Source organism: Annulohypoxylon maeteangense (assembly GCF_022496945.1).
Source record: "Annulohypoxylon maeteangense strain CBS 123835 unplaced genomic scaffold GGS22scaffold_19, whole genome shotgun sequence".
Lineage (NCBI taxonomy): Eukaryota > Fungi > Ascomycota > Sordariomycetes > Xylariales > Hypoxylaceae > Annulohypoxylon > Annulohypoxylon maeteangense.
The window spans coordinates 200,462-214,360 of record NW_025953266.1 but is presented as its reverse complement, the minus strand read 5'-3'; the positions used below and the strand labels follow the sequence as shown (position 1 = coordinate 214,360).

At 48.9% G+C, this 13,899-nt stretch overlaps 4 protein-coding genes across 4 annotated transcripts; 2 read left to right on the top strand and 2 right to left on the bottom strand.

Annotated features, from left to right (window-relative positions):
- Window positions 1-131: 131 nt before the first annotated feature.
- GGS22DRAFT_181628 (uncharacterized protein) lies at window positions 132-2,029 on the bottom strand (the record flags this gene model as incomplete). Its single annotated transcript, XM_047963882.1, has 3 exons — window positions 132-521; window positions 558-1,163; window positions 1,217-2,029. The coding sequence occupies 3 exons, from the start codon at window positions 2,027-2,029 to the stop codon at window positions 132-134; spliced, it is 1,809 nt and encodes a 602-aa protein (XP_047815301.1).
- Window positions 2,030-6,166: 4,137 nt separating this feature from the next.
- GGS22DRAFT_196418 (uncharacterized protein) lies at window positions 6,167-7,659 on the top strand (the record flags this gene model as incomplete). The annotated part of the gene is made up of 1 exon (XM_047965818.1): window positions 6,167-7,659. The coding sequence occupies one exon, from the start codon at window positions 6,167-6,169 to the stop codon at window positions 7,652-7,654; it is 1,488 nt and encodes a 495-aa protein (XP_047815300.1). The 3' UTR covers window positions 7,655-7,659.
- A 2,053-nt stretch (window positions 7,660-9,712) lies between these two features.
- GGS22DRAFT_58340 (uncharacterized protein) lies at window positions 9,713-11,564 on the bottom strand (the record flags this gene model as incomplete). Its single annotated transcript, XM_047967477.1, has 1 exon — window positions 9,713-11,564. The coding sequence occupies exon 1, from the start codon at window positions 11,326-11,328 to the stop codon at window positions 9,715-9,717; it is 1,614 nt and encodes a 537-aa protein (XP_047815299.1). The 5' UTR covers window positions 11,329-11,564.
- A 461-nt stretch (window positions 11,565-12,025) lies between these two features.
- On the top strand, window positions 12,026-13,847 carry GGS22DRAFT_58338 (mitochondrial carrier). The gene is made up of 2 exons (XM_047967476.1): window positions 12,026-12,332; window positions 12,414-13,847. The coding sequence occupies exons 1-2, from the start codon at window positions 12,146-12,148 to the stop codon at window positions 13,565-13,567; spliced, it is 1,341 nt and encodes a 446-aa protein (XP_047815298.1). The 5' UTR covers window positions 12,026-12,145; the 3' UTR covers window positions 13,568-13,847.
- The last annotated feature ends 52 nt before the right edge of the window (window positions 13,848-13,899 follow it).

Below are 13,899 nucleotides of genomic sequence, written 5' to 3'. Positions count from 1 at the left end.
GCCGATCCATCGATCGCCATCTATGACGCTCGACAGCTCCATCGAAAATATCTGCATGCTGACGATTGCCAAGTCTGACAATCCTAAGCAGGTTCTCCAGTTCCTATTCAATTTTTTTTTCAATTCAATTGTTAATGGTGCCCGTACTCCGGGAGACGTTTTCCGTCCAGATACCGTGGACTTCGGCTCTCGTAGTACGGATTGGGAGATTTCTGAGCCCTTCTGGCTTCGAATTCGGCTCGCTCTTCGTCGTCAAGCGAAAATGCCTTCTTCAACCATCCAAATGCACTTCTCTTTTTCTTCAGTGTCTTGTTTTCTGGACTTAGCGTCGTCACATTGCTTAACATGCTCATCCCCATAGCCGATGGTTGATTCCGCACGTGGTTTTGTTGGATATTTGTACCCGACGTCCATGGTCTTTGTTGCAGAGGCGAATGGGGACTCGCTCGCACAGGGAAATAATGTTGTTGGTCAGAACGTGGAGAAGGTATCGTGGTTGTGAAATTTGGCAATGGCGGTATCTCTGTGATATCACCATATTCTGTCCTTGCACGCACAGGTCGAGCCTCACTGTCAGAACTATACGCAGAGTCCGGGCCTTGATATAAGCGTGGGGATTGATGGTGAGACTGATTCTGCACAGCTGGGTACCTCGGTCGCTGGAGCTCGGGAGCGTTACGGGGAGGAACCTGTATAGCCTCCGGTAGATTGCTCCCCCTCGAAGATAGTCTCTGGCGTAAAGACGTTCGCTTCTTCGGTTGCTCCTCCTGCTTCTCAACTGGCGGATCTTGGACTCTTGGTGAGGGTATTGGTGCAGGCGGCTGCGGTGTGTAAGTCCGCGGCTGTAAAATGAAAAGGCCTTCATCCACGGGAGATTCTTTCTCTGAGTCGTTTTCAGGTTTCGGCTCCTCCTCGATCGTCACAATCGGATTCGGGACACTATCCGCCTCTAGCTCTACAGGAGACATTGGCTCTAGCGGAGCGTTAAATTGAACAACCATCACAGTTGATCTAGTAGCAGTTGAACCTGACGCAGATTTCTGAGATGCGCCCCTCGAAAGCTCAAGTTTGGGTGGGCGCCTGTCGGAAGATAGAGTTGATGAAGTTCGTGCGCTGCTCCTTGGCGGAGGTTCTATAGGGCTGGAAAAGGGCGCAACACTTGCCTGCTAACAAATCAGCCTACTTATAACAAAGAGCCATGAAAGAATCTCCTTACCCTTGTCCTGCGGCTTACTTCACCCGCGCGGTAATTCATTTCAGCCACCATCCGATCAAGCTTTTTCAGAAGACTGCGCAAAGTCGATGTTGTTCCCTGCAATTCGAGGAAGGCCTTATACCAACCCTGAGCGTTTCCCCTCATAGCGTCGAATATGTCCACGACATCTGGGAACTTTTGAGACCAAGCCCGACCCTGCTGCTCACCAAGATACGTTGCAAACTGTTTAGTGGCTGCTAATCCCTCATTAACGTCGCCAACGGTTGCTTCGAGGGAGGTGGTCGTCCGAGAGATGATATGTTCGATCTTCTCGTTTCCATTTACTATCTGCAAACGAAAATTTCGGTCCTCCAACATCTGCTCAAACGTTTCGATATTTCCCATGGGCAACTTGAGAAGGTCAATGCGTTCCCGAATGTCATGAATTGCGAGATTGACATCCTCCAGTGTCGTCTCTAGAAATTCATCAACCTCGTCGATGTGATCTTGAAGTATGTTGACCACCTGTTCATTGCTATTCGCAATTCCATTTAAAAGCAGGTACACACCAAACGATATTTGGGCCATGAGCTTCCAGAGCTCGTGATACCGCTGGCCCGCCCGATATCGCCATAGCTCGCCATATAATTTCGACCCCTTTTCTCCGTCTAATAGATAGTTCCTGCGCTCCCTCGCCTCTGCAAACCTGAGTTTAGGTTTTGCCACAGCGGGCACATCGGTCGCTTCGATCAAAGACTCGGCAAAGGCCGGCTGCATGGCGGGGATGGGGTGCGTTGGGATGTTGGCTGCCGCATCTTTAGTCTTTTGACGCATGGCCTCATCGCGCTCCATGGAATCGGATCTTGTTGGCTTGCGGGGAGCCGGGAGTAGGTCGTCATCGTCGTCGGAATCTGACAGGAGGATGGAACGATCTTCGTCATGGTGAAGGAATAACGGCAGAGCCATTTTGCAGGAATTCGTGAACCACGCCCCCTCCCCTCTCCTCGAATAGCGGCCAGACGGTTCGGCAACACAGCTAGTTAATTAAGTCCCGGAGTAGGCAACCAAGTAAATATAGACCCTTGCAGGACTATGCTTGACAAGCTGACAGCCCCGTCTCGTACAACCAGTCCTGGCACACGAGAATTGGGTGTGACCTAGAATGACACCACCCAACGACAAACGACAAGACAAGCGATGCTGCAGGCTGCCGAAAGACTAATATAAGCAGTACAACTTAGAGGATTGGGGTGACAGCCAAATAGGATAATAGAAAAGGTGGAAAGGTAGTCTAGCTGTTCAACGTTGGAAAGCAGCGCGGCGGGGTACCGATCAAGTTGTCGAACCGAGCAAAGGGGGTATCACAAAGCGTTGTCATAGAGGAATGCCAAGGTGAAGGTGAAGGGGAACGGTTAAACCGGCGCCTCTCTCATAAGCCACAACGTTAAATCGGGAATTGAGGACACAATTGGTGTTTCAGCGGATTAAGAATTATCACTACGATGTCCCACACCAAAGGATAATAATAGTGATCGGGTAGGAAATATCCTAGAGTTAATGAACGACGAGAAAGGACAGGAGGGCTTGAGTGAGATACGATGTCGGAATCGAGATCGAGGTCTAAAAATTGAGACCGGGCGACAAAGACGACCTCGGCATTGGGAATAAGAATAGAATAGTGAGAGAGAAAGCAAAGGAGATAGGATAGTACTACTAAGTAGTTAAGAAGGGCGTCGCCGCTACAGAATGTAGCAAAAGTAAATCATATTCAAATGGATGTTATTAGTGCATGTTTGTTTGTATATGTTGTACGTAGTAGAGGTAATAGAGGTGGTATCGTATGAATCGTATGGTGGGTAGGTGAGGAAGATCCTACTAAAAGAAAAGACGAGCTGAGAAGAGGAATTGACTTTCTTCCACGAAGACTTCCAGCGCACTAGGTACCTGTACCGTACCTGCCCCCCAATTCGACAATCCACCAGCCCAAAGTAGAGTGGTCGGTTTTACAGGTTACGCCACGCCTACATACCCCCAGATAGGTACATCCGCCGATCCACCTTTAGCGCCCAGGGATACAGCACAGTACATGTGTACGCTGTACGCTGTAGGTACCTACGTGCGTGACGGCGGCAGGCAGGACAGACGGTGACATGAACCTTGAGCTAAAGCGGGCTCCCAGGGCTCTGGGGCAATCTGAGTGGGCATCCGTGTGGAACCTTCCTAGCTACATGTGGCTACCATGCCCTAGTCTATCCGCTAAAACTGCGAACATCTGCTAGGGTTTTCCAACATTGCTAGGATATGGATGGAAGCGACTTCTATCTTTACACACATTTAATTCCTCATCTGGGAATCAAAGTCTTCTTTTGAGGATTCTTAACCACTTAGAGCCAATCGGGCATCAAATCGAATTTAACATTCTTACAAAATCTTTCCAGATGTATATCTCCTAAAACCTCACAGACCAATTTGCGGTCAAGCTATCTTTATTGTCTTATTACTTTATTACTTGATAAATATCAATTTTTTCCAAGGCGTGAAAAACATCGGCACCGGTTGTCGCTATCGGAGCTATCTTCCTATCTGACCTACTGTACCTTAGTAGTAGCTCCCTATGCATCAATGGGTGCAGCACATGCCGGTTTGGCCGAATATATTGACCTGGTAATATCGGAGACGAATGAGACGATTGGAACGATTGAGCATTTGGAGTAAGGTAGCAGAGAAATCTCGTCGGATGGAACTTATCATACCGAATAATAAACTCCCTACCGCTCGATTGTCGACCGCTTGTTTTCGGACTCCAGACTCCAGAGAACCCTTATTACAAACCCCTACTTGCTACTACTCTCAGTCTTACGCATCAAGCCATAAGCTACGCAGGACCTAGGTAGGTGCGGGTATATGTGCTTGGTTTATTTATTACAGCCTCTCTTCGAACCAGGTAATTGGGCATCCGATCTTCCACATCTGCCGGCCAATTCGTTCCTCTTGCAAATGACAAAATAAAAAAATCAGATGAATTGAAATTACTAATACCTGCGCAGGCCGTCAGCGAGCTCCTTTACTCGGTATTGGAAAGTCTTACTCTGTAGCGAAGCCGAAACGTTCCTTGCGTTATCTTGTCTAGTCGCTTCTCCCTTCTTTGTACCTAAGCAGCTAAAGTCCTACCTACCTACTTAATACGAGGATCCATATAGCGCACACGAACAAAAGATCAAACCAACAACTGACCAACCTCCATTACCAGATTACCAGATTACTACTAGGCGCATACAGAGTAGGTATGTACTCTACTATGTACTAGGAAGTTAATAGTTTTACCATAGTATCTAATACCTATTTCTAAGTACAACCCGCCCAGACTGCCCCTCCACAAGTCTCCACGCGAGCGGATAGCTCCATTCCTTGTCCTCCTTGTCTTCCTTACCTCGTTGAGATCCTCGCCCAGCCGCTTTAGGCCTAACCCCCTCGCCTTCTCCTGACTCCTGCATCTTTTGGTAACATTCCACGCCATCCTCGACGTATCGTTTCCTCGTAAAGCCTACTCTTCGAGTCTCATCAACTGCCATCTGCAGAACCTGCAGATTCCTTCGTTGCCGCAAAGGAGGATTGCTGCTGATCGCTGCAGAATCTAAGCTGATCTAACTGATCTACGTAGCTGAGCTCGAAATGTCCGCAGGCTAATGTCTGTAATACTGACCTACATACAGAGATCGTACAGGCACAGCAGAACCGTCGCATGCACGTTGATCTCGGTGTAACCCGAAGTATTCCGCCCGTATGGATTTGATATTTGATAGTGTCATCGCCTAAGTGACCTACGGTAAGTTACCTAAGGTCAATAATCCCTTAGCTACCTACTAGGTATCTTTAGCATCGCCAAGACAGCTTCGCGGGATTGTCACCGATCTTGGATTATGTCTTCCAACATCAATCATCATAATATATATTAACGTCAAGTCGAGAAAAACGTGTTGGCGAAGTTATCCCTTGCCTGCTTACCTACCTACTTAATGTATGTATTTAGCATGATAAAGACCGCAGCTAAGAACTTCAACGACTATGTTAATATGATTCGGAGTACAGCTCCTATTACAACGTCTCATCGTTCTAAGTCGATATTAGCCGCTTGGTGTAAGCAACTTACCTCATTGTGTCAACTTTTTCCGTTGATCATGTGTAGACGTAAACGACGGCGAGATATAGTAAGGAAATTCAGAATCAGGCGATGAAGGATTAGATTACCGCAGATCATATTACTCATGAAAGCGCATAGTCGGGAACTTTTTAAGTCGGCACGCTCCATCAACGGGAGACAGGATCCCGGCCACGCCGTCTCGGTGCCGAGTTCGATGGCCGCGAAAACATATACTCCGGACAACGACCGATCAACTTCTCCGGAAAATATCACAGCCAAACATCCAGAGAGATTATGATGTAGTCACTATAGGGGAGCTAGGGCAGATTTCTATAAATCCCTACATGCAAGGGACAATGGTGAAATGAAAAGACGTCAATCATCAGTCGAGAAGTTGTATATACCTACGTAAGTGTCCTTCCTTCAACCATCTACCTATCTCCATAAAGCAGCTGGGTTATGTGATATGATGCGATTTTGGACATGCCAATATTTCTGGCTGGTTGCTTTTTGTGTCGTGAATATGGATCTATGCTTGAGCATTTGGGAGTATTCAAAAGAATACTAAGCTCAGCTGGAAACCGGAAACAAACGGAGGGAAACGGCCACAGTGTATGTACATACATAATTCTTTACATCGTAGTAAATTACGGCCACCGAATTCGACTGTGTAACCCTAAGGGGTAGTTTTTACCATTTCCCATTCCGCTTCTTTTTTGTCTCACCAACAAAGTCAGCGTATAGATATGTATCTGTTCGTTTTCTCTCCAGTTTCTTCATTCAAATACCTACTTTAAAGTTAGGTATTGTACAGGGCATAGACACACTATATGGATCATCTCAGTCCCGAGATAACAGCTCTCATTGCCACACACCTCTGTACAGTACCACGGACTCCGTTTCCCGTACTGGGTGCGCCACGCATCTCTCGCGCTCCCTACGCCGTTCTTTCGCGCAGATGGCAGAGTGTCGTTGAGCCATGGACGCTTTCATCGATCAAGCTAAAAGACACCGAGCTTGATACATTCGCCGCAATCTTCGCCGCAACACGCCGGCGTGCTTTATTGCGTCACCTCAATTATAACGTCTCACTCCCGACGTACGGGGATTCTCGTTATGGCTTTGCTCAGAACCAGGCCGCCTTGGAAAACAGCATCCTCAAGCTCCTTGATATCTTGAAAGACTGGGACAACGTCAGTGCAAGACTCGAACTGCAGATCGTCGTAGAATGGGACATCGACACGTCTCAAGGGCCTATAGATTTCGGCTTTAATGTCTTGAATTCAAGCTCTTCTCGGCGGTATCTGATGCTCGATGCCGTGGAGCTACCTACCGTACAGTGCGTCGCGTCTCTTCATATCTTGGCAAGTCCCGGTCGTGCGCTACATCCAACAACTATGTGCCAGCTTGCAGGCACGTTGCCGCAACTGGGAAAGTTGGAATTGGAAGTTCTCGACCCTGCAAACAAACGGAGGCAGATGCGTAAGGAACATCGCCTTGCACTGGCCGCTGGCCTCACGACGCTCAAACTCCCAAAACTGACACACCTTTCCATACATCGTAAAACTACCATAGACGTCTACAATCACAGTTTTGAGTGTAGTGATCTTGAGGAAGATGGCTTTGACGCTCTAAATGATGCTCTGAGAAAGCTATCGCAAACTGCTCCGCTGACTGACCTAGTCCTCACCGGTGCTCTCGTCTCACCGGACCTCTTTCGGAGTCGCTGCACGACTGATCTTGACTCATCGATATGGCCTACATTACGGAATTTCAGTGTCAAGGCAGATATTATTGCGCCGAGTGGCCTGTGGTATTACACGGGAGTTCCGGACGCGATGGAACTAGCCACGGGGTCCGACTATGGAGATGAAGACGAAGACGAAGATGAAGATAGCGAATCATCCGACTCAGACGACAATGTAGACCGGGACGCGGTTGCCAATGGGGTCCGGCCTTCTCATGTCTGGCGCACTCGGCCGGATCCGGATCTCTTCAACACGCTGGTGCAGGACATGGCGGGTGCCGTACTCAGGATGCCGCAGCTTCGGACGGGCACTCTGGATATCGGCCCTAGGTATGGCGAATTAGTCGATATCATCCTTAAGTGTGCCGAAGCTACTTGCGCTTTCGATGATAGGCCCGATGGGCGATGGGACGAGGATGAGGAGAAATCTACCCGGAGATGGCATACTTGGGTTGGGAGTGCGACGGAGTGGGAGATGCCTGAGGACGTGAGGGCGCTGTGGGCGAGATGGCTAGGTGATAGTGGGAGATATGCTGTTGGTCGCTGGCCCCCTGCTGGTCCTGGGGTATGAGAGAAAATGATGAGAAAGATGAGAGCCAGTCCTGGAAATCCAGGGAAGAAGGGTGGTATACGTCTAACCCAGACCGCAGCAGAGACCCACCCTCGTTCGCAACGGCGTACGCTTAGATATGATCTTGCATGTTGACACTCGCCATTCTCTGTTCCTCTTGGAGCTCGATCGGTCACCCGGTATTTTTCAAAACGGTTCCTTGGGTGGGTACGGTAGCCCGAGAGCGCCGAGACCAAAACGGAGGTGTAGCACATAAGAGCCGGGGCTTTAGTTAGCGGAGACCCCATGCCGCTATCAGGTTGGTGTTCAGCTACCTTTTAAACGTGCTTATGAACGAATTTGAAGTATGCTATGACTACCTGAGATGAAGTGGTAAGTATGAACAATCTAGACAGGCATACGATACTTCGGGCTGGTAGTGAATAACTGCAGTCCTCCAAGATGTCGGCCGTCGCCACAAGTTCGCCGCCCGACACATCAGGACGATTTATTGGGGATTGGGCTTTTATTAATCCATATAGCCCCCGTTCGGCCTAGAGATATTGGTCCACACGTTGATGGGTTCCATCGTGGAAACCATTGATGTTACCGTGAGTCACTAAAGAGAAGGAAAATGGAAGCGTGGAGGAAACCAAACCCTTTTCAAGGGGTTGTAACTTCTACGGCAAGTTTGTACGGATAAGTTTCCCCAGGGAAAAGGGGTAACCCCTCACGTATCAAACGCATTTACCAAGTTGTCCAAGATCACCTATACCTAATTCTAGGTTATAAAAGAGACCCCCCTGGCTCGATCACGGGGAGCCATTTACGCTGGGTGTAATTGATAGTTCATAAAGGAAAAGCAGAACGCATATAGAAGATTTAACGTAGTTCATTGAGTAGACGACATTTAGATAGATGTCTTCTATATACAACACCATCAGCTTACAGTTCTATGTCATGAGATAAGCATCTTTACTAGGTAAATATCTAAGTACCTACGTATATACGAGTACCATCCAGTAATTCCAGAAATTTCTCCTCTATTACGCTATTTCTTATCTCCCCGACAGTCAATCCAAAGAAAATTTTAGAAAATACCCCTTAACACATTTTCCTATCTTTAGGGAATAGTGATTTTAAGCCTTTACGAACTACCTAATAGACCACCGAGGATTATAAGAGCCTTGGAACAGAAGAGTGATGCTAGACTATGACGAGGAATAGGCGCCGAGAGGGGCGCTCCGTCATAGATAAACATCTCTTAACTTGGTGTAGGAAACCTTGAACTTCATCATCATTCTCACTTCAGGGAGCGGCAAGCTTTCGACATCCCCACGAGCTAAACCTTTATTTACCTACCTATACAGCACTTACCCTCTTCACCCAAACAATCCACAAAAACTCCAACTTCAGTCGAGGCGAAGAGGAACAGGGATATATTGTTAGAGGTAGGAGAAGAGCTATGAATAACTATCCCTATCATTCTTTGACAATCAATCGCGGGATTTATCCCCTACCGCCATCCGGTGACAACAACCCCTACAGAAGAGATCCTATAAATCACCAGAAGCGAACACCCGAGACTGGGATAGGGGGCTTGATAAAGAGGGTTCACCCCAATATCCCAAGAGCCTACAATAATACACATAGGTTCAGTATATCGTGTCTTGCTGAACGACGATACGAATAAGCCGGGAGGGGGGGGTTGTACCCAACTTACAAAACCACGCCGCTATAGAGGAAGAGTCAATGGAATAGGATAAGAGCTGGGGTTACCGGTCCGTCTAAAGGCACGGTGACCCATACCAATTATACCTAACCTAGACTACCTAGACTACCTAGGTAGGCTTATGTTTCTGACGAAGTTCTGGACATCCATCAGAATTAAGTAAGATGCTACAAGCACGCAATGAAACTACATTAACCCCCTAAATCTACTCGCCATACCTCTTCATTATCATGATACGCGTGAACGTCCATCCTTATCTGAAGCTGACCTACACCCCTAACCCACCACATAACCCCCCTCACCACCATCCCCTTTCCACTTCCCCTTCCCTTTCCCTTCCCATCCCCCCCTAAACCTCCCCAACACCATAACTCCTAACCCGACTAAAAAAGAACGGTTTATAATGCCTAAGCGCAAACTCCGCCCAATCGTCCGTCTCGCGATTATAGCTCCAAAACCCCTTCCAGCTAACCTTCAAACTCCCGGGCTTCACCTTCCCCGCACCCGTGCCCTTAAACGTAAGTTCCATGCGGTACATATACTTCGGCCCCACGCCCTCCGTCTCAACATACAAATCCCCCTCCATCCCCCCGACCCCGCCCTCGGGGTCGTCCCCCTCGCCAGACATCCTCCAGCGCCCCATGAGCGCGTTCCCCATCACCGCGCTGGGCAGATGCGGGCCCCCGCCCCCGCGGTGCAGCGAGAGGTTGTCTTTCGTCATGTGGTGGACCACGTGGGCCGGCTCGTCCGTCGTGAGGAGACTGATGGCGGAGCCGTCCCGGAATAAGCGCAGGTACCGGTAGTATGTGACGATGTGCACGGGGCTGTTCCACGTGATTTGGTGCACGGAGGCTTGGCCCGCGCGGATGTAGTTCACGGTGCTGATGTAGCACCCGTTGAACCGCACGCGCGGACGGCGGCGGAACATCGTTGCCCAGGACCCGGAGTACAGGCTGTTGAGGAGCACGGTAGTTGTTGCGCGGCGCTCTTCTAGACGTTGTCTGGTGAGCTGGTCTAGTGTGAATACATCCGCGGAGGTGGTGGTGTTGTCGTCGTTGTCGCCGAGAACTTGGGCCGCGGTGAGCGCGTCCCAGGTTATCCCTAGTTGCCAGTGGAAGTGCATCCCGCCGAACCCGAACTCCGATCCTAGACACACGCGTCGCCAGATCTGGTCTTCGGTCGCGATGAGGTAGGCTAGTCGTTTACATACTTGGGCCAAACGCACGAAGTCACCTACGTCCGCGATGGCTACGTCGCGTAGGATATGGACGAGGATCTCGTCTGGGAGCGCGGCTATGGGGCATGGAGGTGCCTCCACACCTTCGCATTCTGGTGGTACGCCCTCGATTCTCAGGTCCGAAAAGCTGGCTATCAGATCTGGCAGCGACAATGTGGGGCCTTCTAGGGAGTGGTGGGCGGTGTTAGGAACCGTCGCGGGAGCGTTCGACGGGTTGATTTGAGCCGTTTTAGTCCAGCGGGCCGGGAAGTGCTTGTTGCGGTAAGACTGATCAACGTTGTCGTCCATCCGGAAGGCCTTGCGGTATAGTTGCAAGCTATCGCCAAGCTTACCGCTTGTCTCCATCTCAACGGCTTTCTCGTAGAAGTCTAAGGCGGTCTGGGGTTCCTTCTCCTTATTCTTAGTATTTGTGGTAGAAGGGCCATCCTGACGTGAGAGTTTCTGGCCCGTTGTTTTACTCAGGTCTGGTTCATCAAAGGACTGTGTCTGAATGTACTCGTCCTCGTTTTCTATATGAGAGATGATTCTTGAGCCGGTCTTTCTATGAGCAGGTTCACTTCTTTTCGAAGGCTTGCTTGAAGTCGAGGGTCCTGCTTGAGATGAAGTTGTTCTCTGTTGCTGTTGTTGAGACCCAGCCGTATTCTTAGAACGAGCTGAGACCTCTGCTCGCCATTGTTCCCTAAAGTTTTCTAATTCAGATTGTATCTGCTCAGTTGGTTGATCCATCTCGGCAATTCAGTTAGTCAAACGGTCACAAAGTCTAGGGATAATAAAGTTCAACGATTAGTTGTTGGTTAATGAATGGTTGATTAAGGTTAATCTAGGTGTATTTTGTAGGTGATTGTAGAAATTAGATGTGAGTCAATGCGAATATCTAGCGGTGACGAGCTGGACGATTTCCAAAGTTATGAAAGTCTGGGGCTAAATTATGGATGAAGTCAAAGATGCGGCCAGTAATGATGTGCTCCGGTACGATGGATCGGAAGGTGCGAGATGCATTATCTAAGTCCATCTTATCGCCGAACATTCCCGGGGAAAGAGTCACACCGCGGGCTGCAGGCAGGCACGTAGGTGATGGTGGGGTTACAAGGTACCTCAGAATTAGAGCATCCGATTGGCTGTGACATCATGATAACGCACCGCGTTTTGAATCTCAATGGAGTTTATCAAATTCCGTCTTATCGGACTTGAAAGCTCGGTCTCGGCTTGGCTTGGGGTTTGGTGGACCGGCAAAAATTCTTAAAAAGTTTAGCCTCACAACCTCTACATAAACGAACGCCCTTATGTACATGTATGTATTGATGACGCTAAACTATATCGCCCGCGATATCGCAACCCCGATTCTGTTTTTTTAGTTATTCGCCTCCTCAGCCACCTATACCTCCACAAATAACATTGAACCTAAGTAGAACCTTCTTGACAACGTTGAATAGAATCACTTCATCCCCATCCTTTATCCTAGATTCAAACAATCTTCTTATCTACTGCATCGAGCTGTGCCGTAAAAGCGCCCCCGGGACAACCGGGCTAGGCGCAACACAAAATGAGCATGATGGCATCTAATCACACATTCGGCGGCCACAACCATGATCGATTGGGAGAGGGTGAAGACGCCTTTGTAGGGCAGACAATGGTGTCGTCACAGGATGACGGCAACGACGGTGTGGATATTCCGGTGGGCCAAAAGATGATCTCCGCCATTTCTGGTAGTCTTTTGACTTCGCTACTTGGTAAGTTTTCATATTATATTCAGTCCCATATTATACATATAGCTATTATGGGATGAAATAATGCTAACATAACTTGTATAGTCACCCCTTTAGATGTCGTCCGAGTCCGATTACAATCGCAAGGTTCGTCGCAGCCCATCACAGAGTTCCAAAAGCTTGCAATTTCGTCACCTAGTGCTTTTCGGCCTTCGAACCTTGGGGTTACTGCGTGCTGTCGAGAAGTGTTCTTCATGAATAACAATGCCGAAGTCTGCGTCGCCGGTGGCCCGATCGGAAATATAGCTGCGTCTGGAGAATGCGCCGTAGAGGAGGTACAGAAGAGGACATTCAACTCGACTTTCGATGGAATGAGAAAGATCGCGCGTCACGAGGGCTTCACGACCTTATGGAGAGGTCTTTCGCCGACCTTGGCTATGGCCATTCCGGGCAACATCATCTATTTCACAGGCTACGAATGGTTACGATTCAACAAATCAAGCCCGGTCAATAGACTTACTAAGGACGATTATGCGCCCTTAGTAGCGGGATCCTTCGCACGAACTATTGCTGCCGCCGTAGTAGGTCCTATAGAGCTGTTCAGGACGCGACTTCAGGCGTCTCCGGGCTCAACCGCTACGGGACATCTAGCAAATACTTTCACGGGTATTCAAAAAATGGTACACGAAAACGGTTACCGCTCCTTATGGCGGGGTCTAACTTTGACTCTTTGGCGAGACGTTCCCTTCTCGGGGATGTATTGGTATGGTTACGAGACTATCAGGGGGAAGCTCACCGACATACGCGAAGAGCGAGAAGGTCGGCCATTGACTCGGGATGATCACGGCTCGAAGACGGGAGCAAGGAAGCGATCGCAGAGCAGGGAAGGTCGTACAGCAACTTTCGCAGATGCATTTATTGCAGGTGCTCTGTCAGGTGCAGCTGCATCGACGGCTACCATGCCGTTCGACGTCGGCAAAACTCGTACACAGGTCTTTCACGACGCAGCAAACAAGGCTTTACCTACTACGGATAAGGCGTTGGCACCGGAGACCCAGCCGATGTTGAGATTCCTCTGGCATATATATGCTACGGAAGGCTTGGCAGGTCTCTGGAAAGGATGGCTACCTCGCACTCTCAAAGTCGCGCCATCTTGTGCTATCATGATTAGCAGCTACGAAGTCGGAAAGAGGGTGTTTAGGGGTATGAATGAAAAGAAAGCCTTAATACAACAGCAGGGCAAATCTGGCGAACCTTGACGTGTATCATGATCTCTCTCCTCTCACTTCTGATTTTGTTGCATTAGCAGGCGTTGTTTTATCATGATACCTTACTCAGAGGCCGAGGGACTGGAACCAAAAAATGGGTTGGATTGCATTAAGATATGATGATATCATAGATCAGAATGGTTCTGTATACTACCAACCTACCTCATGTTACGGGAGAGAGGACAAAAAGCAAAGACTTAATAAATTACAACTCGCCGCAGGGGCTCAACGAGCCCTATATGAATAATATGAGCATTACGATCGAAATCCGGTCAAAGTCCTGGCGATCTAGATAACTGAATTGCGCATGGCCATTGCTAGTT

Excerpts from the sequence above, each read along its gene's own strand:
- GGS22DRAFT_58338 (XM_047967476.1), top strand. The coding sequence starts at position 12,146 with ATGAGCATGATGGCATCTAATCACACATTCGGCGGCCACAACCATGAT. Across the intron at positions 12,333-12,413 it reads TCTTTTGACTTCGCTACTTG|TCACCCCTTTAGATGTCGTC; the intron begins GTAAGTTTTCAT and ends TAACTTGTATAG.